General features: G+C 42.4%; 1 protein-coding gene across 2 annotated transcripts in view; it reads left to right on the top strand.

The window, feature by feature from the left end:
* Positions 1-243: 243 nt before the first annotated feature.
* rad54l2 (RAD54 like 2) overlaps positions 244-26,594 on the top strand; it is a 58,204-nt gene continuing 31,853 nt past the window's right edge. For both annotated transcript variants that reach the window (XM_084316006.1, XM_084316005.1), the window contains exons 1-10: positions 244-381; positions 3,134-3,402; positions 7,881-8,310; positions 8,622-8,776; positions 10,106-10,276; positions 10,796-11,025; positions 14,268-14,450; positions 23,932-24,065; positions 25,213-25,409; positions 25,933-26,275. In XM_084316006.1, the coding sequence (XP_084172132.1) occupies positions 3,186-3,402; positions 7,881-8,310; positions 8,622-8,776; positions 10,106-10,276; positions 10,796-11,025; positions 14,268-14,450; positions 23,932-24,065; positions 25,213-25,409; positions 25,933-26,275 (2,060 nt within the window). In that variant the 5' untranslated portion in view covers positions 244-381; positions 3,134-3,185. The remainder of the gene's footprint in view (positions 382-3,133; positions 3,403-7,880; positions 8,311-8,621; positions 8,777-10,105; positions 10,277-10,795; positions 11,026-14,267; positions 14,451-23,931; positions 24,066-25,212; positions 25,410-25,932; positions 26,276-26,594) is intronic.

Genomic DNA, 26,594 nt, shown 5'->3' with positions numbered 1-26,594 from the left:
AACTCCATTCCCTGTCATTCGGTTTCTCTGAGTCACTATTACTGTATTATTCTACCCGATAGGTGCCACTTAACCTCGTTCCCAGTTGTATCTGAGGTGCCACTGGAAACTGAACAGAGGACATCATGTGGAGAAGAGATGTCTCGTCACTGGTGCTGCTGCTACCCCCCGGAACCTTCGATTAGACGAGAGTACCCGCCGCTTTCCTAACTGCGTGGGGACGCTCTTTATGGTCACACTGGAAAAACCTGAGAAATTAGCAACCTTAGCCACAGTCCTCCTGTTATACAATCATCACCCCCTGGTTCAACTGATTAGCCACCACTGTACCCGCAGTCACATAGCTACACTTCTTAAAGGAATAACGTTACAGTACACGAGGTAAGAACATTGACCCCAGCACCTTGATGTTTTGAACTTGATGGCGTTATCTAACGTGTATGTTGGCTATCGGTTAGCTATCGTATTGCGTTAGCAGCATTGTAGTAACTTGGCTAACGCAAAGCCAAGTAACGTTATTATAACTAGCGAGGTTAGCTAGCTAGTAGCTACATGGACTGTTAGCCACACAGTCAACGAGTTTATTAAGAGTACCGACGAACCGACAGTAGCTAGCTAACGTTAGCTTTATATCCAACCTGCCAGCCACCCGTGTCGTGCGTGTTCTCTGGTCGTGGATGGACAATGGACGACGTTGTGTGTTGCTGGCTTGTGGAACCAGCTTGCTCGTTTATAACATAGTCGGGCAGGGTAATAATATCAATATTTAACAGTTAAAGTAACATGTGATTTATTTAGCTGGCGCAGTAGCGTCACTCGCTAATAAAGACGGGTGGCTGCAGCCAACGTGAACAATAACAACAATATAGCGGGCTAGCTTCACGCAGTTAGCTTAACGTTAGCTAACGTAACGCCGTTACATCAGTGGCTCACGCAGCCTTTGAAGTTCCACCGCACGGCGTGACGTCATATTTAGACCCAAGTTTCACGGTGAAGAAAGTTTGTACTTCTTCCATATTTAATCTTTAATCTCACCCCGAGACCCGATATACCGATAAAGCGAGGGAATCACTCTCGAATAGGCGAGTGACCCGTGTTGGGTCTCAACTCTTTAAGTTAGTTGAAACGGATGATGGGCACAAACTTTTTCTGATCTTTAACTTATCTATTTAGCTTGATCCTTTTTATGGGTTCAATGGCAGTTTCCGTTGGTGGCACCGGTGCTGTGGTGTAACTGCTCAAATTGGTAAAAGTTAATCTATAAAGCAACTCACTCCATGTCCTTTATCAACGTTAAGCTATTCCAGATGTGGCAGTGTTGGAATCGTTTCTGATACAATTTAACTTTCAGGGCAGTCCCAGACAAGCAAATCATAGGCCTGTTGTCTATGGTATCATTGAACAAATTGTTTAATCTATTACACACTGCCTCGTTAAATGATTAGCTACTGGTAGGCAACATAGGGTCTTCTCAATCAACAAAGATCAACTCTTGATTTGCATCAGGGCTAGTGGGAAGCTGACCTCACATTTCTGGGGAAAGCTGCCATTTGTAGAAGGTCACTCCCATTGACTGTCTGTATTGACAGGAGATTTTTAGCTGCCACAGAAAAGCGCCATTACGGGAGAAACCACAATCAGTTTTTGCGTGATTTCTCAATGCAACTTGGTGTAAGTAACCCGCCAACATCGGGTCCGTAGTCGTAGTGACGTTTCGCAAACAGTCTACCTTCCCGCCCACTTCCCAAGCCCTGTACTGTGATTGGTTAGTACTATGAAGCCATATACTGTGATTAGTACTATGGAGCCATATACTGTGATTAGTACCATGGAGCCCTGTACTGTGATTAGTACTATGAAGCCCTGTACTGTGATTAGTACTATGAAGCCATGTACTGGGATTAGTACTATGGAGCCCTGTACTGTGATTAGTACTATGAAGCCATGTACTGTGATTAGTACTATGAAACCATGTACTGTGATTAGTACTATGAAGCCCTGTACTGTGATTAGTACTATGAAGCCCTGTACTGGGATTAGTACTATTGAGCCCTGTACTGTGATTAGTACTATGAAGCCCTGTACTGTGATTAGTACTATGAAGCCCTGTACTGGGATTAGTACTATTGAGCCCTGTACTGTGATTAGTACTATGAAGCCCTGTACTGTGATTAGTACTATGAAGCCCTGTACTGTGATTAGTACTATGAAGCCCTGTACTGTGATTAGTACTATGGATCCCTGTGCTGTGATTAGTACTATGGATCCCTGTGCTGTGATTAGTACCATGGATCCCTGTGCTGTGATTAGTACTATGAAGCCCTGTACTGTGATTAGTACTATGGAGCCCTGTACTGTGATTAGTACTATGAAGCCCTGTACTGTGATTAGTACTATGGATCCCTGTGCTGTGATTAGTACTATGAAGCCCTATGCTGTGATTACTACTATGGAGCCCTGTACTGTGATTAGTACTATGGAGCCCTGTACTGTGATTAGTACTATGGAGCCCTGTGCTGTGATTAGTACTATGGATCCCTGTGCTGTGATTAGTACTATGAAGCCCTATGCTGTGATTAGTACTATGGAGCCCTGTACTGTGATTAGTACTATGGAGCCCTGTACTGTGATTAGTACTATGAAGCCCTGTACTGTGATTAGTACTATGAAGCCCTGTACTGTGATTAGTACTATGGATCCCTGTGCTGTGATTAGTACTATGGATCCCTGTGCTGTGATTAGTACCATGGATCCCTGTGCTGTGATTAGTACTATGAAGCCCTGTACTGTGATTAGTACTATGGAGCCCTGTACTGTGATTAGTACTATGAAGCCCTGTACTGTGATTAGTACTATGGATCCCTGTGCTGTGATTAGTACTATGAAGCCCTATGCTGTGATTACTACTATGGAGCCCTGTACTGTGATTAGTACTATGGAGCCCTGTACTGTGATTAGACAACCTATGCAGCAGGTTAGCGGTTACTTTCCCACCTGGGCCACAGAAGCTAGAATGCAGTTCTTATTGTACTGTGAGGTACTTTGGATGTTGGGGTTCTACCAGATGTCACATGTAAAGGCTGTGAGACTAGCTGAAGAGAATAGATGCTGATCTGCTCTTTTTGTTTTTCAGGGACTCTTGATAAGGATGTGTAGGTAATACTCTCCGAGCTCTGCAGGACACCATGTCTGAAGAGGCCATTTCAGAGAGTGACCTGGAGCCCAGCCTTAACAACAGTGAAGAGGAGGACTTGGAAAATGATGATGAGGAAGAAGAAGAGGAGGAGGAGGAGGAGGACGATGATGATGACGACGACGATGACGACGAGGGTGAGGGCGATGATGACGAGGAGGATGACGACGAGGATGAAAACGATGGGGATGATGAAGATGACATAGTTGGTGAGTGCAGTTTATTCGTACCTGGAAAGTCAATTGTCGTAGATTTCAGTTCCATCCGTTTGATTACATTGTAACTAGTGGTGGGTGGGTGAAGACAGTGAAGATGAATATCCATTATGTAAAGAATGTTGCAAAACCACTCGCATTCTTTTGGAATGTACTTTCTGCTCACACATACTTTCTTTTGGAATTTGACAGCATAAACATTCTAAATAATTCTCCTACGCAGAGAGTTGGACTGTCAAACATCTCTGCTCAGGTTGGGTACCGTTCACATTTGAACCAGTACCAGTTCCTGGAATTCGGTATCGGTACCCAGCGGTACCTTTTTTTGGTACTTGACTCTCTCTGCAATAACATGTATTTCAGTTGTAAAATAAGTCCAAACTTCTCCATTTCAACATTATTTATATAGAACATTTTGTTATTTATTGTTGTAACACACCACACAAAATAAATCTCATGATTATGTTTTTAAATGTTATATCAACATTATCTGGTAGGGGTGTAAAGGTACACATTCATATCTGTACCTTTCAGTACGGCTGTGTACCGAACGAATACAACGGTATGTTAACCACTAACGTGCCCACCGGGGGCTGTTTTTTTTCACAATCTAATATAATTATTATAATTATTTTTCAACAAGTCGATTATTAATTTCAATATAGAATATTTGTTGACAGCCCAGCCCTACAAGTACAATTAGTTACTGCACACTACATCACCCCTGAGTGGAACATGGTAAGACAAACTTCCCCCCACTGTACCGAAAACCCTTACCGAACCGTGACTTCAAAACCGAGGTACGTACCGAACCGTGGTTTTTGTGTACCGTTACACCCCTAGTATCTGGCCATCCTCAGTAAATATTATCAAACTCCACTGACCTCGTTTGGTCTTTACAAAGACCCAAGAGATGGGACAGTAATTTATATATTTGTGGAAAAGGCTCTCTCTTGTCTAGTACATTACACTCCTATACTAAACATGTAAAACTACCACTTGATTTAGCGTGAATTGGTACTTGGTAGTACAGATGTAATTTGGTCGGTACCGTTAAAAGTACAGAGTTCGGTACCCAACCCTGATCTCTGCCCAAAGAGGAAGTAAACTAACCGCTGTTACCTTTACTCATATTATTTTCCCTTAAATAAATTATATTCTATATTATTGTTCCCCCATATTTTCTTGTCTTTTATAAATAAGAACCACATTTTTAAGTGAAATAATTTAATTTCACACCGTCTGTGCAGCCTTGTTTATTCACTGTGTCCATGGAAAGGTCGATGAACACAGCCATAAAGGTATGGTTTCTTCATGCAGAATGTTCAGACAAGCTTAAATGTTGGTTATTTGTGATACTCTGTAATATACACCCAATTCTAAGTTATAGCTGCATTTTCTTTCAAACTTATTTTTGCTCTCTTGGGCCGACGTGTTTACCAGGCTGTAGTGTACAGGCGGCGTGAATACTTTTGGCAACCAACATGCCCTTCCGCGTTGCTCTGATTGGCCCGCGATCGGCCAGCCCTCTACGCTCGTTTTCCCCCTACGCCGGTAACGCGCGCATGCGCATATTCTTTTTGACGGCACTCACACGCCAAGCAGCTTTTCGCCACACAGCCGCAAGCTGTGCAGGTTTTAATAGCAGGTTTTAATAGGTTTTGCCGCAGCGGCGGCAGGTTTTAATAGGTAAAATTATGCATTCGTCACTACTCTCTCTATATCAACACATAGGTAATATTAATAGGTTTTGCCGCTGCGGCATTATTCATTCGTCACTAGGGATGGGTACCGAATTCGGTACTTTTGAGGTACCGAACCGAAACACGTCGGTACTACCGAGTATCGAATCAAGTGAGAAACCAAAAAAAAAAATAAAAATTATTTTTTTTATTTTTTACCTTTTTCTTTTCATGTCAACGTTCACACGCACAATATATGCTTACCTAGGATTTGACTTAATTCAACAACAAAGCAGTCGGAGCAATGACAAGCCGAAAACTGTCGAAATTGTAGTTATTTGAAGTTTGGATTTTTCTTTTTACGACTGAGGTAGGTAAATAAAATTTCTTGAGACTAAAGTACCGAAAAAAGGTACCGTTGGGTACCGGTATCGATTCACAGGTACCGGTATCGGTTCAAATGTGAAAGGTACCCATCCCTATTCGTCACTACTCTCTCTATATTGACGCATAGCCACCAGCTAATATACGTTCCACAAACGCTCCACACCTCCACGTCCCGCAGCACAGACGCACACATCCGCACACAGCAGCTCAAACATTCCCCACATTTAACATTCACAAACACACAATATTGAAACATAAACACTGCATAACGTTAAACACTAACACTACGATACCCAGAGCTCATCGCGCAAACCGGAAGCGGACATACGTAATCTTTCCTCGCCGCGTCACTCTAACGTTACCTCACCGGCAACTTATCTAATTTAACAGAAAATTAAAACATCTTTTCAAAATCTTTCTTCACATCCATATTTGTAAATTCCACATAAGCTTAGATCTTGTTCTTTAAACATTATGTAGGCCCCTTACCCGCTCACGAATTGAACTCCACCCCATACGTTAAGCTAAAACCAAAGATGTTTGCCCATCACCCCGTTTTAAACAGCGTAAATACGAAATTTCTCTCCGTTTTTAAAGCAATCAACTTATATACGCCAACTCCCCCACACCTTAGCTAGTATCCCTCCTTTTTTAACAACAATCCGACGGTCGCAACATATTTAAAACGCATAATATTCATCGCTAGTCATTACACGCCAAACCGCTTTTTTTACACATCGGTATCGGTCCGATATCAAGATAGGGCCAATATATTAAAAAAAAAATATATATATATATATTTTTATTATACATGTTTTGGCCTTAAATAGTTTCAAAATATGTCATTTCTGAAAATAAGTTACAAAAGTAAAAAAAAAAAATGCGTTTTGGAAAAGAGCTCTTTATTTGATTATCATAAAGTGTTTTCTATACAGAGATATCGGTATCGGCCAGAACAGCAATATTAATATCGGTTATCGGTATCGGCCACAATTTTCACATCGGTGCATCACTAGAATTGCCAAGTTTATTTCCTGTTGCAGCCTTTACTAATATCAATAGCTGACAGAAATCAATTGTTTATGTTTATGTTGTGTTCATAAAATGTTTATGTTGTCAAGTTGAAACCTTCTATACAGGGATATTGGTAATTGGGATGTGAAAATGAAAGACCTTAGATATGATATTGGCAATTATCCAGAATATGAATGTGCATGTCAATGAATGCACTCAATGTCAATTAATTTATAATCCTCTCAAGTGGGACTAATTGGTATTCCCATTCCTCGTCCATACATATTAGAATATTTAAAAGTAAGTCCTTTGACTTGACACCTGTAGGGACTTAATTATTTTGAATACAGTGGCAGTGATGTCAGCCTTCAGGTTTTGTTTACGCATCTGAGTACTAGGGATGGGCGTGAGTAATCGATTACTCGTAGCTATGAGAAAAAAAGAAAAAAATCGAAATTATAAATCTTTATGAAAAATCTTTATAAAAAAAAATTACACATCTTTTCACATGTATGTGTAAGATTATAACTGTTTGTTGGTTTCCTTAAACATATATACGTGAATGAACAAAAATAAGTAAAAAAAAAAAGATTCTAATATTTTTATAATTTTTTTTTCTTTTAAAGTATTTTTTCCCTTTTCGAGTAATACACGATCAATCGAGTATAGCATGCGATCAATCGATCTGGATTTTTCTTTAAAATGCCCATCCCTACTGAGTACATTGACGAGTCGGAGACAAAAATTTTATTGCCACTTTCCAGGTGTAGAGAAGACTCACATTCCAATATAGAAATACAAGATAGAGAAATACAAGTATGCATTGGTACCCAGCTGCACAGTAACATCCAGACACACAGGACGTAACAAGACCAAATGGATAAAAAAGATGCAGTAGGTAAGACTTATCAATCATGGAAGAAGGAGAAGTCTTTATGTGTCATGCAGCAACACACGCATGTAAGATGGGTGACACAGGAACACACACCCAAGGCTGCGGCGTGGGCCATGCCCGGGGACCAATCCAAGTGCTCCTGTCGATCTTTGTCTGGGACGCGGCAGCGTTAGTGATCTGTTCTGCATGTTTTTCCATTGGGTTTATCTCTTTTTCTGGAGGGGAAACCCTTGCGAGCACAGGGAGAGAACATGCAAACTCCACACAGAAAGACCCGGGAGATACCCCACCTGGCAACCTGGTCCCCCAAAGCGGGAATCGAACCTTAAAACTGTTGTTTAATCACACATACCCATTTAAATTGTGACTCAAACACCTTTTGACAACACGGTGATGAAAATAATACACCCGGCTATAAGCTTAAGAATATTTATATTAATTATCAGATAATCCTGGTTTATTATTGGTTATTTGATATCCTGTCTCTCCCGCAGAGCGCCCGAAGAGTGCCCAGGACGATGCAGAAACAGCGGCTCAGGATGGCCGAGACTCTCCTGCTACCTCTGGAGATGGAGAGCCTTCCCCTGAATCTCCACCTCAGTCTGCATCAAGGCCCTCCTCCAGACCTTCCTCCAGACCGCCTTCTTGTCCCCAGCCTCCAGCCAGCCCGGAGAATGAGAATGAGAAGGAGAAGGAGAAGGAGGAGAAGGAGAAGGAGGAGAAGGAAAGCCAGAGCAAGCCCTCTGTCGAGAAAAAAAACAAGAAACATAAGTCCTCCAAATTATCCAAATCATCCAAGTCTCCCAAGTCCTCGAAATCTGCCAAGTCCTCCAAGGGTTCCAAGGGCTCCAAGGGCTCCAAGGGCTCCAAACCCTCCAAACCCTTCAGCCCATCGAAGCCTATCCACATGAGGAAAAACATCAGGTCACTCCCCTAGTTGATACTTAGTGGTTTTACATGCATGGCTAATAGGAATGTGACTCAATACTTTATTATCGGATCAGGCGGTTCACAGTGGGACTTTAAAATCAGGAAGTTGATTTGGCTTTTTCGTACCAAAAAATGTTATTAAGCTAGGCTATAAAAAAAAATTGCCAGCAAGAAACTAAAGCTAATCCTGATGTTGGGCAATGCCAAATGCAAGCCGATCCACAGGGTTTCTACACTTGAGTTAGAACCCCTGGTGGATTTTGGGTGTCATCCTGACCTCTGACCTTTTTATCTTGTCCTCACAGGAAGGTGCTGAAGGAGCACCAGCTGGAGGCCGGGACCCAAGCCGCCCAGCAGGAGGAGATGGAGAGACTGAAGCGTCTGGAGCAGCAGAGGAAGGACTTCCCCACGCCGGCCCTGCCCCCCACGCCGGCCCCGCCGCCCCCTGAGTCTCCCACAGGTGACATGCTACACCACTTTACAAATCAGCCAGCGCACTGTGCCGTTCACACGGCGCGACTCTCTTGTTTTCGATGTCGCCGTGGTTTCACACACTACGTGACTGATCGGCGACAGGGGGTTTACATGTGACAAGATCTTTCACCTGGAGGAATCCGCGACAAGTCTGTCTCGTCTCCAAACGCTTTGTCACAAACACACGCGAGAAGGGACACTGGTGTTGATCATGGAGGTATTTGTTTTGATCAGAGAAAGACACTGGAGGAAGCGATTTCTCTTTTGCTCTGAGTGAATGAGCTGTCATTCTTTCCTTGTCGGGATCCAGATATTTAACATGCTAGATATCTGTCGGTTGTCTGCGACTCATCGTCTTGAAACAGTTCACACATAGCGATCGAGCGCAGACGTGCACGCACCGAGCGAACACAGAGTTGCCTCTGATCTGGGGCTTCTTGTCTGTGGTCTCAAATCAGGGCTAACATTGTGTAGTCTAAACCTGGTGTTAACCCTTTCACTACCAAAGGGTTAATCCTTTCACGGCGACAATACAGAAGGTTCACTGCCACACGACAAAGGGTTAACCCTTTCACAACCACACTACAGAAGGTTAACCCTTTCACTACCACACTACAGTCCTGTAAAATATGTGTGCTGATTGGTAATAGGTCATGTAAAATATGTGTGCTGATTGGTAATAGGTCATGTAAAATATGTGTGCTGATTGGTAATGGGTCATGTAAAATATGTGTGCTGATTGGTAATAGGTAATGGAAAATATGTGTGCTAATAGGTAATGGAAAATATGTGTGCTGATTGGTAATGGGTAATGGAAAATATGTGTGCTGATTGGTAATGGGTAATGGAAAATATGTGTGCTGATTGGTAATAGGTAATGGAAAATATGTGTGCTGATTGGTAATAGGTCATGGAAAATATGTGTGCTGATTGGTAATAGGTAATGGAAAATATGTGTGCTGATTGGTAATAGGTCATGGAAAATATGTGTGCTGATTGGTAATAGGTCATGTAAAATATGTGTGCTGATTGGTAATAGGTCATGGAAAATATGTGTGCTGATTGGTAATAGGTCATGTAAAATATATGTGCTGATTGGTAATAGGTCATGGAAAATATGTGTGCTGACTGGTAATAGGTCATGGAAAATATGTGTGCTGATTGGTAATAGGTCATGTAAAATATGTGTGCTGACTGGTAATAGGTCATGTAAAATATGTGTGCTGATTGGTAATAGGTCATGTAAAATATGTGTGCTGATTGGTAATAGGTCATGTAAAATATGTGTGCTCATCCCACTCTCTGTCTCTACCAGGGGAGACCACGTCAAAGCCGGGGGAGGCGCCTCAGGTGGTACCCGGCCTCCTAAGCAAGCAGGACGTGATCTGTCTCGACAGCAGCGCGGAGGAGGAGGAAGAGGAAGAGGAGGAGGAGGAGGAGGAGGAGGATGTGAAGCCTAAGCTACCCTTGCCGGTCATCAGAGATGGTGAAAAAAAACAAAGAGGATGTTAATGTTGAAAGTTTCAATGAGTGTAACTCCACGTGGGCTGTGTTGGGAATCGCCAACTTTCCATACTTAAAGGAACATGGCAACATTATGTGAAAGGCGCTTACTGTCTTCTCCAGAGTCCGACAAGAAGATGGAAACCAATTTCCTTTCTGTGCGTTCACTAGAGAGCTATCCGGCTGCAAGCTAGCCTAGCTTAGCACAAATGAATGGAAGTGGTTACGGATCACTACCCTAGCTGTCAGCCAAAAACACCTCTCCCGAAGTTTTAAGCCAGGCTAGTGGTCCGTCACTTTTATCCGCATCCAAAATGAAATGAGCTCATGTTACATCAAATGTATCGTGTTGAAAATGGCCCATTCCAAACACAACCCATTTGATTTCTCTGAATGACAATTACCAGTTATGCATCGCTGACCCTATAACACATTAAGTCTTAATGCAGTCGTTTGGGACCAAGGACTCTCTTGATGTCTGTCCTCTTCCCCCTCGTCACAGACGTCATAGAGCTCAGCTCCGGGGACGAGGACATGATGCACATCAGCAGTGAGTCGGCCGACGAGGAGGGCGAGGGCGGCGGCACCACGGAGAGCAGCGGGGCTCACATCAACGACACGCTGAACCAGCCGGACGCCCAGGGGAGAGTCCTGGTCAACATCAACCACCCTGCCGAGGAGGAGGATCTGTACCTGGCACCACAGCTGGCCAAGGCCGTCAAACCTCACCAGGTAGAGGGGCCCGCTGCATACATACTCACTCTCTCTTTCTCTCTCTGTCACTCTCTCCCTCTGTCTCTCTTTCTCTCTCTGTTACTCTCTCTGTCTCTTTCTCTCTGTCACTCTCTCTGTCACTTTCTCTCTCACTCTCTCTTTCTCTCTTTCTCTGTCTCTCGCTCTTTATCTCTTTCTCTGTCTTTCCCTTGTGTCTATCTGTATCTCTGTTTCTCTTTCTCTCTGTGTCTCTGTCTTTCTCTCTGTCTCTCTCTTGCTCTTTCTCTGTCTTTCTATCTGTGTCTCTCTCTGTTTCTCTTTCTCTCCTTTCTCTCTACACACACACACACACACACACACACACACACACACACACACACACACACACACACACACACACACACACACACACACACACTCTCATCAGTCTTGAGTGTGAGTCTTTAACTCTTTATTCTGACTTTTAGCCCAGGGGCTTCTCACAACCATCACCACAACCACAACCTCCTTAACCAACTAGCCTCCATTGGAATATCTCGCAACCTCCTTAACCAACTAGCCTCCATTGGAATATCTCGCACATCCCTAGACTGGTTCCATTCATATCTCTCTGGCCGTACTCAGTTCATACAGTTAAAATCATTCACATCCCATTCATCCCCTCTCTCTTCGGGTGTTCCCCAGGGCTCTGTCCATGGCCCTATCCTCTTCATCATCTACCTCCTCCCACTTGGTCTGATTTTCCGTAAATATAACATCCATTTCCACTGTTACGCGGACGACACCCAGATCTATGTTTCCTCCAAACCCACTTCCACCCTCCCTCCCTGTCTGTTTACAGGAAATCAAATCCTGGTTCACTTCTAATTTTCTCAAACTGAACAGTGATAAAACAGAGGTAGTCCTCATTGGCTCCAAGTCCACACTCACCAAGCACCCTAGTTTCACCCTCAGTCCCTCACCATAGACAACTCCTTAGTTTCCCCCTCCCCTCAGGTTAAGAGTCTGGGTCTCGTCCTCGACAGCACCCTATCATTCCATTCCCACATCAACAACACCATCCGGTCCGCCTACTTCCACCTTTGCAACTTCAACCGCCTACAACTTTCACTCACTCCCAACAGTGCCGCCAATCCTGGTCGCGTGTATCACTTCCACAACAGATTTAGTCGGATTTCGGTTTCCGGGTTCGCCTGATTGGCCGCGACTGCCACGTGACACGCTGTGGCATGCCCCCGCGGCAGCGGCAGACTCGGCAGGCTTGCCGCTGCACGCTGCTGTGGCGAGACGCTGGAGTTCACTTCCCCTTTCACATCGCGCCACGCTTATGCTGTCTAGCACAGTCTCTAACAGTAAGAAGCATTTTGGATAAAAGTATTCTGTACTTCTGTATGACAACAATGTATGCCTTTCAAATGTTAAATGATTAAATGATACACACTGAAATCTACGTTCTCTCATCCTGCTTTCCACAACGCGACAATATTATTAAACAGCAGCTCTGTCATTGAAGTGGGAAAAGTGAGCCGTATTGTATATTAGTACATTGCATAGTATATTGTATGGTAATTCAGTTACTTCTATTCTGCATCGAACATTGTACATAATGTCTATACTGAACAGCACAGAGCTGCTGTTTAATAATAATGTCGCGTTGTGGAAAGCAGGATGAGAGAGCGTAGATTTCAGTGTGTATCATTTAATCATTTATCATTTAACATTTGAAAGGCATACATTGTTGTCATACAGAAGTACGGGCTAGGCATTCAAGAGTCTGATGGCCTGTGGGTAGGGATGCCCCCCGGACCCCGGTTTTAAACGGGAACCGGTACTATATTAGAAAATACCGGAGTATTTATAAGCTCCGACGTCCTCGGTACTGCTATCGATACTAGAGAAATTATTATTATTATTATTATTATTATTATTATTATTATTATTATTATTTAAAAGTTGCAAACGATCTATCCTCTCTCTGTCTCTGCACGAGAAGCGAGCCACAGCGAGTCATTATTACACACACTCCTCGCGAGTCGCTCGCTAGTAGTGCTACATACGGGTACTCTTTAATGAAAGTTCTCCGTGCTGAAGCGCACTGCACACAGACACAGACAGCTCAACATCGTGATGGCGGATAGAGCGAAGCGTTCTAAAGAAAGTATGGATATACAACGCACGTTGCCACAAGTGCAACAAAACATTTGCCAGTAAGGGTGGCAATACGAGCAATTTATCAAAACATCTGTTGGCAAAACATGATATTAGTGTGCAGAAATGCGCGTATTCGACTGCCTTGCGCGCAGTGTTCCATCTGCATCCACGTCCACTGCCGCCGGTAAGCCAAGATACGGAGTTTCCTAGGCTAATAACGAATTATTACAAATAGGCTAATAAACAAAATAATTGTTTAGCTACAAATACTACAATCTAAACTTTTTATAGATCGTCAAGCTGAGGCGTCAGCCACCAATGTGTCCCAGGCCAGTGAGCCCAGGGCCACCACACATCTTCCCTCTACCTCCCTCCACCACCCAAAGTCCTTTCACCCTAGCAGCTAGAGGAAGGATGACAGAGGATAGGGTGAACGAGTGTCACAGTTCTGTTAGCCTTTTGCATTTGTTGTTTATTATAAAAAGTCTATAATTCAGAGTCAGACACATTTAAAACATTGTTGCTGCTGTTGCTGAAGAAATTATATTCATTTATTATATTTATTTATAAAGTTATATAAAAGAACATTGCTGCTGCTGTTGCTGAAGAAATTATATTTATTTATAATACTTATTTATAAAGTTGTATTTATAAATAATAAAGCAATGTTGATTCTGTTCTTAATTAATTGTCTTTTTTTCTTGCAAAAAAAGAACCAAAAAGAACCGATAAGAGTATCGATAAAGTACCGAACCGTTAAGCAGTATCGATAAGAGTAGTAGTATCGATAAAATCCTAACGATACCCATCCCTACCTGTGGGTAGAAACTGTTTGTCAGTCTCGTAGTTCTGGCTTTCAGACTCCTATATCGCCTGCCTGATGGCAGGAGGTTGAAGAGTCTGTGTTGGGGGTGTGTGCTGTCCTTAATGATGTTGTGTGCTCTCCTGGTGGCCCTGGTAGAGTAAATGTCCTGGTAGAGTTAATTGTTGTACGGCGACCTTGAGTGCCTTGAAAGGCGCCTTATAAATACAATATATTATTATTATCCAGTCACATATACTGCACACACACACACTGTAGTTCCTTCATCTCCCCTCCTCTCTTCCAGGTGGGAGGAATCCGCTTCCTGTACGACAACCTGATCGAGTCTCTGGAGCGCTACAAGACCAGCAGCGGCTTCGGCTGCATCCTGGCTCACAGCATGGGGCTGGGAAAGACTCTCCAAGTCATCTCCTTCATCGACATCCTGCTGAGGCACACAGCGGCTCACACTGTGCTGTGCATTGTCCCTGTGAGTATGCTGTGTGTGCTTTGTTGTGTACGTGGAAGGTGTGTGTACTGTTGTGAGATCGAGTGCTGCGTGACGTATGGTTGAGTCATCTGTTTGTGGTTTGTTTGTACTGCGTAGTGTGTGTATGGTTTGTATTGTGTATGTATTGATTTGTTGTGTGTGTATTATGAAGCGACCAATTATCAGTATGGTCGATAATTGGCCCTGTAATCTTTTCATATTATCTGTATCTGCAATGATAATGTCCATTTTGACGCAGCCACCGCTCTCTGTAATGCACAGACTCCATGCCCTGCCCACAGCCACCGCTCTCTGTGATGCACAGACTCCATGCCCTGCCCACAGCCACCGCTCTCTGTAATGCACAGACTCCATGCCCTGCCCACAGCCACCGCTCTCTGTGATGCACAGACTCCATGCCCTGCCCACAGCCACCGCTCTCTGTGATGCACAGACTCCATGCCCTGCCCACAGCCACCGCTCTCTGTAATGCACAGACTCCATGCCCTGCCCACAGCCACCGCTCTCTGTAATGCACAGACTCCATGCCCTGCCCACAGCCACCGCTCTCTGTGATGCACAGTAGTGCACTGCAACCTTGCCCAGGCCCGACGGGGCCCGGGTAGGGCTTTTTTTTTAATAAATAATTCGGGCTCGGCCGGGCCCGGGCACCGCCGTTTTTTTTTTTTTTTTTCATATAACTAGGGTTATAGGATAACCTTCGTTTTAAGATTCACTTTCTCTTTTGCGCCAGAGAAACATTTGGATGTAATTACTGCAGCGCGCAGGGAGAACTCAGCTAGGGGACAAGTTCAACTCGATTGGTTGTGTTGGAATATAGCCAGTTGGCGAACGTTTTAATTTGTTCTTGGGATGTATGTAGCCGGTTTTGTTAACGGTGTTCAACGTGTTGCTGACGTCTGGTGAGTGATGTTATTATTTGCTGGGTCTCGACTCGCTACCTGTTTTGTTGTGATTTTCATTACGTTGCTCTGCTCGAAATCTGATTTCTGTTTTCTGTTTGTTTGTTTGTTTGACTGAGTAGGCTATTGTGTGTCGTGTGTGTGTGTGTGTCAAAGAAGATTCTATAGCCTTCAATACGTTTTACGAGGCTGATGTGTGAGTCAGAGATATAAGCGAGCACTGGGAGAGACGGCATTGCGAAACAGGCTATGTAAATGCTTCTTAGTTTTGTTTATTTATTACGTTCATATAAAACCGTGTTTCGAATATTTAAAACAAATACAAAAAAAATTATATTTTAATAATAATAATAATAATAATTTTTTTCGGGTTTTCAGCGGGCTAGGGCTTAAAATATTATTTACAGTCGGGCTTATTTTCGGGCAGGGCCTGAAGTTCAAGGCCTCGGGCAGGGCTCTGGCTTTATTTCAAGGCCCTTGCAGACCACTAATGCACAGACCAGGGTTTCCGTTAGAAAAAATTGTTGCCGGCCTCAGTGTCCGGTAGATTTCAATCTACCGGTCAAATGAGAGAAATTCCGGTCAGAGTTTATTGAGCTTAAAAACAATTGATAGGCAAAAGAATGACAACAAAACAAAATAATGACATCATCAAGGCATGTAGATTTATAATATTTGTACTTAAAACTAGGCTACTTTTGCGTATAAAGTCATTATATTCCAAATAAAATAAGTCCCGAGACTCGTGCTGCTGCCGACTTTAAATCAAATAGGTGTCTGTGGGCAGTCGCCCGACATTAATTTTAAAATGTTTTTTTGTCATACGATTTGTGTCAAAATAAAGTATACAATCAAACAATCAATCAATAAACAGCAGTCTGTTATAATCACATTTTTATGAGCTAACGAATTCCGTTATATTGGACATTTGTATTAATTATATCAAGCGAAGAACTGAGAAATTTGGCAGAGAGAGACGGCAACATTATCGTGGGTTTGCGTGACGACTCTCTCTCTCCACCTCCCAATGACTTATTTGCGAGAGTATGTCGATGCAGAGCAGCAGATTCAGCTGTTATTGGCTCTTTTCTGGGGACCGCACAGCAGCGCCCCCCACCCAACATTGAATTGCAAATGGCTGAATTGGAGTACTGCTGGAGTACTGCACTGTGCTGCTGTTGCTCCGGCTCTGCAGCTTCACAAAAGTTTGCACGTCCAGCACTAAGCTCTCGCTGACAACGTCGTTGTCATTATTAGAAGCAACGATGAAACAAATGTAATGATTGTTTCGTTCATCGCATAGGCTATTTAATTTTAGCCTATTTTAATACAATTCAAATAATCAAATTGTGCTTAGACTCAGGGAATTATTTTCACCGGACATTAAGACCGGAGAGATTAAATATGTCGGACTTCAACAGATTTTGCCGGTCAAATACCGGTAATTACCGGCTAACGGAAACGCTGGCACAGACTCCATGCCCTGCCCACAGCCACCGCTCTCTGTGATGCACAGACTCCATGCCCTGCCCACAGCCACCGCTCTCTGTGATGCACAGACTCCATGCCCTGCCCACAGCCACCGCTCTCTGTGATGCACACACTCCATGCCCTGCCCACAGCCACCGCTCTCTGTGATGCACAGACTCCATGCCCTGCCCACAGCCACCGCTCTCTGTGATGCACAGACTACATGCCCTGCCCACAGCGTCATCAGCAGGCTTGCCGCAGTAGTCGGTGATACTAGTGTTGCTCTGTGTTCAGGCTCCACAGAGTACATGACTTGCCCACAGCCCCCACCGGTGTATCCTGTTTTCTTTTCTTAATAGAAATAAAACCCATTTAGTTAGTCAGTGCCCACGTCAAATAAAAAACCGCTAATTTGTAAAATACTGTGGAGCGGCTCCATCACTGACTGCGGGCAACGCACACACACCACACATTCCCCGCTCCCTTCCGTTTTTCATTAACGTTGCTATGATCCCTCTTCCCTTTACTGTTTCAGTAGCGCGACCAAGGCTGCTAAACGTGTAGTTATTAAGCATGTTCATCAAACAACATTATAAACTGAATGTGCGGACAGCAGCTATTTTTAGGTTTCACTTTCACTGAGTTTTAACTTTACACAAAGGAGAAAAAGAAGTTCTACATGCGATACGACACGTTACACTACGATATTTTATTTTTAGAACCTAACGTCAACTCTGTCTGTCCGGGCGGCCGGGTAGCGCAGCGGACTAAGCATCTGTCTACCACCACAGAGACAGTGGGATCGAATCCAGCTGTGGTGCTTCCGGGTTGGCCGACCGTCCATACTAACACAATTGGCAGTGTTAGCGGGTGGGTCCTGGTCGTTGTAAACAGCGACTCCTACAGTTCGGTCGGGGCGCCTGCACAGCAAGGGAAGGATCTGGGAGAGGTAGTGTGACCTTCCACACGTTACACTCTCCCAGTGAGAGTCCGCGCTGCCAGGTGAAAAGAAGCGGTGTGCTGGGTACACATGTGTCGGAGGAAGCATGCGATAGTCTCCACCCTCCCGGACCGATGGTAGGGGGTGGAGTGCGCAACGACCAGGAAGGGGATTGGGAATTGGCATAACGACTAACATTGGGATGGGAGAAAAACGGAAAAAGAAGGGGGGAAAAGATAATAATAAAAATAAAAAAAACTCTTGTCTGTCCAACAAATGGATACTCATCATTGAATTTCTTCAAATAAAAAACGGATGTAGACGGACAGACGCAGGGGATCAATGTAGCCGCATAAAGTTAAAGATCAAAGTAAGCGCTCTACAGATATTGAGAGTAATTTTATAAAACGCCCGGTGTCACCGGTAATACTGGTGTTATCATGCGTTTATTAGTCATGGGAAATTCCACATCAACCCTAGTCCGATTGGTTGAAATATTCCGAATGACCAGTAGATGGCCAGATGCTCTTCTTCATGAGGGTATGAGATGGAGAGGAGAGAGAGATGTGGGTCAGAAGCTCTGAAGCATTATGGGTTAGTTTAGCTTCACTCGAGTGGCATAATATCTCAAAGATAATCTTTTCCAAAGAAAGAGGAGCAAAACTCACTCTGTCACATTACATTAGTATGTCTCCCTCATCTCTCCAGCCCTCGACCACACACACACACACACACACACACACACACACACACACACACACACACACACACTGAGACGGTAATGTTATTTAACAATATCCTACGCATATACAGGGATTTCCCCAGGTTTTCTGACCAATATGGTGCTGGAAGGCAAAACAAATTGCAATAAACAAAACCATTTGCTGTAATTTCCTGAAACTTTTAAGAAATTCAATAAAATAGCAAACGCAAGCATAAGTTCCAAATAAGGTATTTTTTTGTATACATTGTATTGTTTATTGTTTATTGTTTAAGGTTGCACAATAGTTTAATGTTGAATACGAAAACATGCATGCATGCACACATACACAGTGGAACAGACGACAGAGCAATCACATAATTATTAGACAATGATGAGTCTGTTTCTAAACTGGCCCCAAGCTTTCACTGCAAACAAAGAAGATTTTCACAACATAAGGACACAATAATAGACTGACAACTTAATGTTAGCAGCCCACTAAACTGATGGTGTCGGACCAGAAAGATCAACTTCTGAGGTTTACCCTCATAGCTATATAACCTCAACAGATCATCAATTCAGAACAGAGCACAATTTCCGCTGCTGTGATGCCTTTCAAATGTAGACTGGTTAAAAACACAACAGCCCTCATTTCAATTTATGGTTACACTGCTGAATACAGCAACATTTTTGTTGCTGAATGATTACGCTTGCTGTCCAAGTTAAAAAGAAACGCCGTTTTGGCAGGAAAACGCGCTGTCCTACTGGCAACGCTGAAATTGTGTTTCCGTTTTGGATACTCTCCAAAACTTGCAGACAATGGTGCCATGTAATCTGCGCGAGCCGGATACGGAGCCGTTGTTGCTAAACGCCCATGCGCAGTAGAGACCAGCACGGTTATTTCCAGTGTTTACAGCAGAGCTGTCCCAAGGAGCTGCGGCTACCATGTGTTGTCAAGTTATTGTTATAAGGAGCCCAGTCCAAGCTACAACAGTCTGCATTCCCTTAACAATTGTTTGTATTGAGCCGTATTGTATTGTACCCATTCTGCAATCTGTTAAATAAAGTTTACATCCATTCATTCTGCTAGCATTAACGTTACCAAGCTAGCCACAATGCTATACTGTTATACTGGCGTATTCCAATCACGTTAGCACGTAAGCTAACAAAATCAGCGACAATCTTTTTGTGAGACTAAACTCCGCTCTTGGTGGTCAATTGTGTTGATGTTAGTTTTGTTTCATCAACAAATGAGGCAGAACACACAGTGAATGTATCCGTTTTGTTTATTGCACTTTTATTGCACTTTGCTGAAAAATAAATGCTACGTTGGCTAAATGGCTCACGCGAGGCATTTAAAGATGGTAGATTGTTGATTTTTTTTGCAGGAAGTGTATTGGCACATTCAACTTTTCTGATTGGCCTTCATGTTTGAACTACATCGCCACCTACTGCCACCTACTGCTTTGGCATTGTTCTGAAAAGCGAAACTGACCCTGATAACGAAACGAAAATGGCCCTGTGTGTAACCGCAGCATGAAGTGTTCCTCCCCTCTTGTGTGAGATTGTGGAGATCTGACTGTTGAATGTGAGGACCAGAACGGGGCAAAACAGCATGCAGGGAACATTGACCTGTTCTTTTAACAATGAGCACAAAGACTGATGTCTCATTGTGGCCCCAGCTTGCATTTCTTTAAAGGCGGGCATTTGCCAATTCATTTATGAGGCAAACCAAAGTAGGGCAATACCATGAACTATGGAACCAGAGAGACGCCTTGAGAATACACAATATAACAGATATTCATCATAGAAATAAAAAAGATACAATCTACCGTACACATAAACGGGGCCAACCGTACCACAAATGACAGTATTCCTAAGTAGCAGTGCTGTCGAATAGATTTTCAGTGAGATGTCGTGGGTCAGTGAAGGAAAACAGATAGAAGTGTAAGAAAGTAAAAATGTATATTGGGGAAGAAATACGTGATAATATAATGATATATGAAGATCAGAGAGAGTGATTTGATTAGTAGGGTTGGGTACTGTTCATGTTTGAACCGATAACGGTACCAGTTCCTGGAATTCGGTATCGGTACCCAATGGTACCTTTTTTCGGTGCTTGACTCTCTGTAATAAAAAAAAAAATCCAAACTTCTCAATTTCAACATTTATTCCGAAAATTTTGTTATTTACAAGCTAAAAAGCATGATCATGTATTATGTTTTTAAATGTTTAAATATCTACATTATCTGGCCATCCTCAGTAAATATGATCAGATTCCTTGGGAGCCCGTCTCTCTCTCTTTACTGGTTCAATTAATGTTTACGTAGAAAAACGTTGCACTATAAAAACAAACTGGATAGTTGATGATAATAAACATTTAACTATTCTAAAATCATTTAAGCCATTCTCCTTTTCTGTGTGTGTGTGTGTGCGTCTCATATCTGGTCTGACAGAGGAGTTTGATAGTATTTACTGAGGATTGCCAGATAATGTTGATATTTAAACATAAAAAAAATTATAATACAAAATAAATATACATGATCGTGCAACATAAAGAAAATTGTTGTAGGAACGGTTTGGGAGAGGAAGGTAAGGGGTTTTAGATTGTGTGTTGTGAAGTTTAGACTTCAGAGAGGGAGAGTAAAGTACAGAAAAAGGGGTACCGTTTGGTACCGGTATCGATTCCCAGGTAAAAAGAAACTTTTTCAGGCTCTCTGTCCCGAACAGACCCACCACGTAGGCCAGATGCAAGCCACATTTTACAATAAACCTCTGTGGGGCTGCTTAAAAAATAAGAATTATAATCGCAAATTTAATCGCAATCGCAATATCTGTCCGAAAAATCGCAATTTGATTATTTCCCAAAATCGTGCAGCCCTAGTGTGTGTCTATTGTTTGTCATATGAGTGGTGTGTGTATTGTATTGCTTGTCATATATATGAGAGAGAAAGAGACTGAGAGAAGAGCACAGTGATTGAGTTGTGTAGTGTGAACAGCACAGTGATTGAGTTGTGTAGTGTGAACAGCACCGTGATTGAGTTGTGTAGTGTGAACAGCACGGTGATTGAGTTGTGTAGTGTGAACAACATGGTGATTGAGTTGTGTAGTGTGAACAGCACAGTGATTGAGTTGTGTAGTGTGAACAACATAGTAGGGCTGGGCGATTATTCGATATTATCGATTAATTCGAATTAATGATTTAGGACGATTCAAAAAAATTAAAATTGATTTTATTTAAAAAAAACATTTTAAGTCACCTTTTATTTTACAAAAAGTGATGTTTGGTGAAAGTTAGATTTGTACTTTATTAATCCCAATAGGGAAATTCATTCTTGTTTGATGATCAAGAGGCACCTTTTATTTGTTTTAAGTGAAGTATGGTGAAAAAGCTAGTTATTGCACTATTAATCCCAATAGGGACATTCATCTTTGTTTGATCAAGAGTAACCTTTTATATTATATATATATTAGTGCTGTCAATCGATTAAAATATTTAACTCGATTAATCGCATGATTGTCCATAGTTAACTCGCGATTAATCGCAAATTAATCAAAAAAATATTTGTTTTACCTTGAACGGATCTTTTTCAAGTTCCAAGTTTTACTCTTATCAACATGCAAGTCAACAAATGCTTGCTTTATGCAGCCATTTAACACAAAAGGATGACCCTCATGCATTGTAAATTTTCATCAAATTCACAACAGAGTGATGCACAAAATAACTTAAAAGAAAATAATAATTTAAAACAATGAATAAAGTGTGCATGAAATAATAGGGGAAAGAAAACGTTAGGAACTTGTTACATTCACCCACACAAGGGCTGAGTAATCACCCCCCCCCTCTCTCTCTCTCACACACACTAATTTGCTAATGTCTTTTTTATTTGGGCTTCACGTCGTCTGCCATGATGTTGACTAGTACAGGCCATCATTTCACTGATCACTTTAGTATTGAAAAACTTAGCTATGCTGCGTCCTCTCACCATGCACCACTACAGTCCAATGGGGCCAAGTGTTTTAGCCTCCATGATGCGTGTCCTATTCCCAAACCGGAACCTTACAATATAATCACTGAGGAAATTGTATCATTATCTTTTTTATAATAAGTAAGAAGCTCACCGTATAATCAGATGTTTATGTTATACTGAGGAAATGGTTGCAAACCGTACATCGTATCAAACATCATAATTACTTTCATAGGCCATTTACGCATTTAACTGGTCAACTAGGATAATACAAGGCCTAGGAAACTCATGATGTTTGATACGATGTACGGTTTGCAACCATTTACTCAGTATAACATAAACATCTGATTATACTAGAATGTATTAGAGAGCATAATGCTAAGTTTCTCAATACTAAACCAATCGGTGAAACCTGTACTAGTAAACATCACGCCAGACCAATAGTGTACCCGTCCTATAATGTAATAATAAATGACGTTTGGTGTTCATATTTAACACTATGATCGCCGATGACGAGTTGAGACGTCATTCCTAGCCATGCTCATTCTGCCGAAGACGCCGTAACTCGTCTTTGATGTCAATATTTCAAAAATCTGTGATCAAAATCATATTTCCCCTCCGGAGCCCTGAGACACACTGCAAAGCTCCACTCAACTCTCTAGTGGTTCAAGAGCGCCATCAGGTGGCCGATCGGCAGATCGCCAACCGGAAATGACCCTTTGAACCGGAAGTGCTCATCCATATGTGGTTCGGGCACTCGCTATCGTTAGAGAGACTCCGTCTTGACACAGTGAACATCGATCGGTGCAAATAACTTGAAAAAACAACATGATTTGGACGTATATACTATTATACAACCTGGAAATGGATCGGGCATTTCTCCATCCCATAATAGAAACAATTCTGTTCCACGCTCATCTGCCAGCGGCGCGAGGAAGCCACGGTAAGATTCAGCGTTATATTCTAACGTGTTCCATATAAACTGCTATGATGAACATATGACCCACTCTGGATGAATCATCTAACGCTGCCCACGGAATTATAAACGGCCCCCCGCCCATCCGGTCATCATCAGATGACACGTAGTAACTTCTAGAACCACATCCAGTTGAAATTTTTTATCTTGCGCCGATTGCTATCAAACTGTATTTGATCATCAATATAATGCATTTAGGGCTATAAATCACGTTCTGAAGAAAGCTGCAGAAAACGATAAAAACATACTTATACTTTAGACCATATTTTAGTATGAATATGTGAATGAAAAAGTTTAACGTTGCTACACCCTGAACAATACATATAGGACATTGAATGGGCCAGAATAATGGCAATTTAGCAATAGAATTAAAAAAGTTATAGCCCTGCAAAGAAGGGGAACTTCTCCATAGACAAATAGAGCTGGCTAGGGATGGTAAATTATGAATTTAACCCATGGCGATCAAAGTGTTAATGAATGGAACTGTTCCCCTCTGTGTCACAGGTGAACACGCTTCAGAACTGGCTGGCAGAGTTTAACCTCTGGCTTCCAGCCCAAGAGGCCCTGGCTCCCGACGCAGACCCTGCCACTTTCACAGGACGCTCCTTCAAGGTCTTCATCCTCAATGATGAGCACAAGTATGTAGTATATTTTATAGTAACATACTTTATAGTAACATACTTTATAGTAACATTTTATAGCAACATACTTTATAGCAACATACTTTATAGCAACATATTTTATAGCAACATACTTTATAGCAACATACTTTATAGTACAATTTTATAGCAACATACTTTATAGCAACATACTTTATAGCAACATATTTTATAGCAACATACTTTATAGCAACATACTTCATAGCAACATACTTTATAGCAACATACTTTATAGTAACATTTTATAGCAACATACTTTATTTTATAGTAACATATTTTATAGTAACATACTTTATAGCAACATTGTTTATAGCAACATATTTTATAGCAACATACTTTATAGCAACATACTTTATAGTAGTAACATATTTTATAGCAACATACTTTATAGCAACATATTTTATAGCAGCATACTTTATAGTAACATACTTTATTTTATAGTAACATACTTTATAGCAACATAGTTTATAGCAACATATTTTATAGCAACATACTTTATAGCAACATATTTTATAGCAACATACTGTATAGCAACATATTTTATTGCAGCATACTTTATAGCAACATACTTTATAGCAACATAGTTTATAGCAACATATTTTATAGCAACATACTTTATAGCAACATATTTTATAGCAGCATACTTTATAGTAACATACTTTATTTTATAGTAACATATTTTATAGCAACATATTTTATAGCAGCATACTTTATAGCAACATACTTTATAGCAACATAGTTTATAGCAACATATTTTATAGCAACATACTTTATAGCAACATATTTTATAGCAACATACTGTATAGCAACATATTTTATAGCAGCATACTTTATAGCAACATAGTTTATAGCAACATATTTTATAGCAACATACTTTATAGCAACATATTTTATAGCAACATACTTTATAGCAACATAGTTTATAGCAACATATTTTATAGCAACATACTTTATAGTAACATACTTTCAGGTCCAGAGGTGGAGGGTTAGGGTTCATCTCACCTGGGGTGGGTGGTTGTGTGTCTCCTTCAGGAGCACGATGGCCAGGGCGAAGGCAGTGGGGGACAGGTCTAGAGTTGAACGGTTAGGGTTCATCTCACCTGGGGTGGGTGTGTGTGTCCTTCAGGAGCACGATGTCCAGGGCGAAGGTAGTGGAGGACTGGTCCAGAGACGGAGGGGTGCTGCTTATGGGATACGAGATGTACCGGCTGCTCTCCATGAAGAAGAGCTTTGTGATGGGCAAGAAGAGGAAGACTAAAAAGGCTCAGGGACCAATCATCATCGACCTGGATGAGGAGGAACGACAGCAGGAGCTCATGAAAGGTAAGTCACATGTCATAATGTCAGGGGTTCTATGTGGAGGGCTGAAAAAGCACAATGCAGTAGGGCTGAAATCCTTAGTCGACTACTAGTCTCTGTCCCTCATCAATTTCCAATTTAATTTGGCACAGGAAAAGGCACAATAATGGGGTCTTGGACCCTAAAACCAAACTGAACGGACTAAAGACCAGGATCAATGTATGTGAAGCCAAAGGACAGAAGAGGCGATCAGAGCAGGGAAGGTGCAGCTTCGCTCGGTGAATTCTTGAGTGAGAAAATGCACATTCCACTATAAAACAAGCATCTGTGTGTGGTGACGTGAATGACGAATGCTCTCCCCTCCCTCAATAACTATCGCTAATGTGCCCTTGAGCAAGGCACTTAACCCAATGGCCAACAGTAGAAGACTATGTTTGTACCGGGCATCGTGGAGTAGGGGCTTGCCAAAAGAAGCACACACGCTCATTCGCCAAATCTTCTTTGGACAATCAAAAGTTGTCATCATTTCTCTCTCTGTTCCGTGCAGGCATCGAGAGGTCCATCGCGCGGCCCGGCCCGGACGTGGTGATCTGCGACGAGGGCCACCGCATCAAGAACTGCCACGCCAGCACGTCGCAGGCGCTGAAGAACATCCGCTCGCGCCGCCGCGTGGTCCTGACGGGCTACCCGCTCCAGAACAACCTCACAGAGTACTGGTGCATGGTGGACTTCGTCCGGCCCGACTTCCTGGGCACGCGGCAGGAGTTCAGCAACATGTTCGAGAGGCCCATCCTGAACGGACAGTGCGTGGACAGCACGCCCCAGGACGTCCGGCTCATGCGCTACCGCAGCCACGTCCTCCACAGCCTGCTGGAGGGCTTTGTCCAGAGGTGAGCACGTTGGGAGTGATGGACCAATACGTTTATCACTGACGAGAGCGAGTCCTAAGCTTTCACCACACAGTCTCGTCCGAAAACTTAAATAAAGTACTAAGCGACCACAGGAAAAAAGGTACTTAATGTACGTTACGTTATGCCCATAAGTACCGGTAGTATTTTTACACATTGTATCAGCAAATCTGTTCTAAGGGACATTATAGAACAATTACTTTACAGACCAACAGCAATACGTACGTCTACTTAAAGTTTTATTTGTTTTTAGGCACAATAAAGTTTGGACAATAAGTTATGGACCAATACATTTATCACT

This window comes from Notolepis coatsorum (genome assembly GCF_963971535.1).
Source record: "Notolepis coatsorum genome assembly, chromosome: 6".
NCBI classification, from domain to species: Eukaryota; Metazoa; Chordata; class Actinopteri; order Aulopiformes; family Paralepididae; genus Notolepis; species Notolepis coatsorum.
This window is presented reverse-complemented; position numbering and strand designations above follow the sequence as displayed.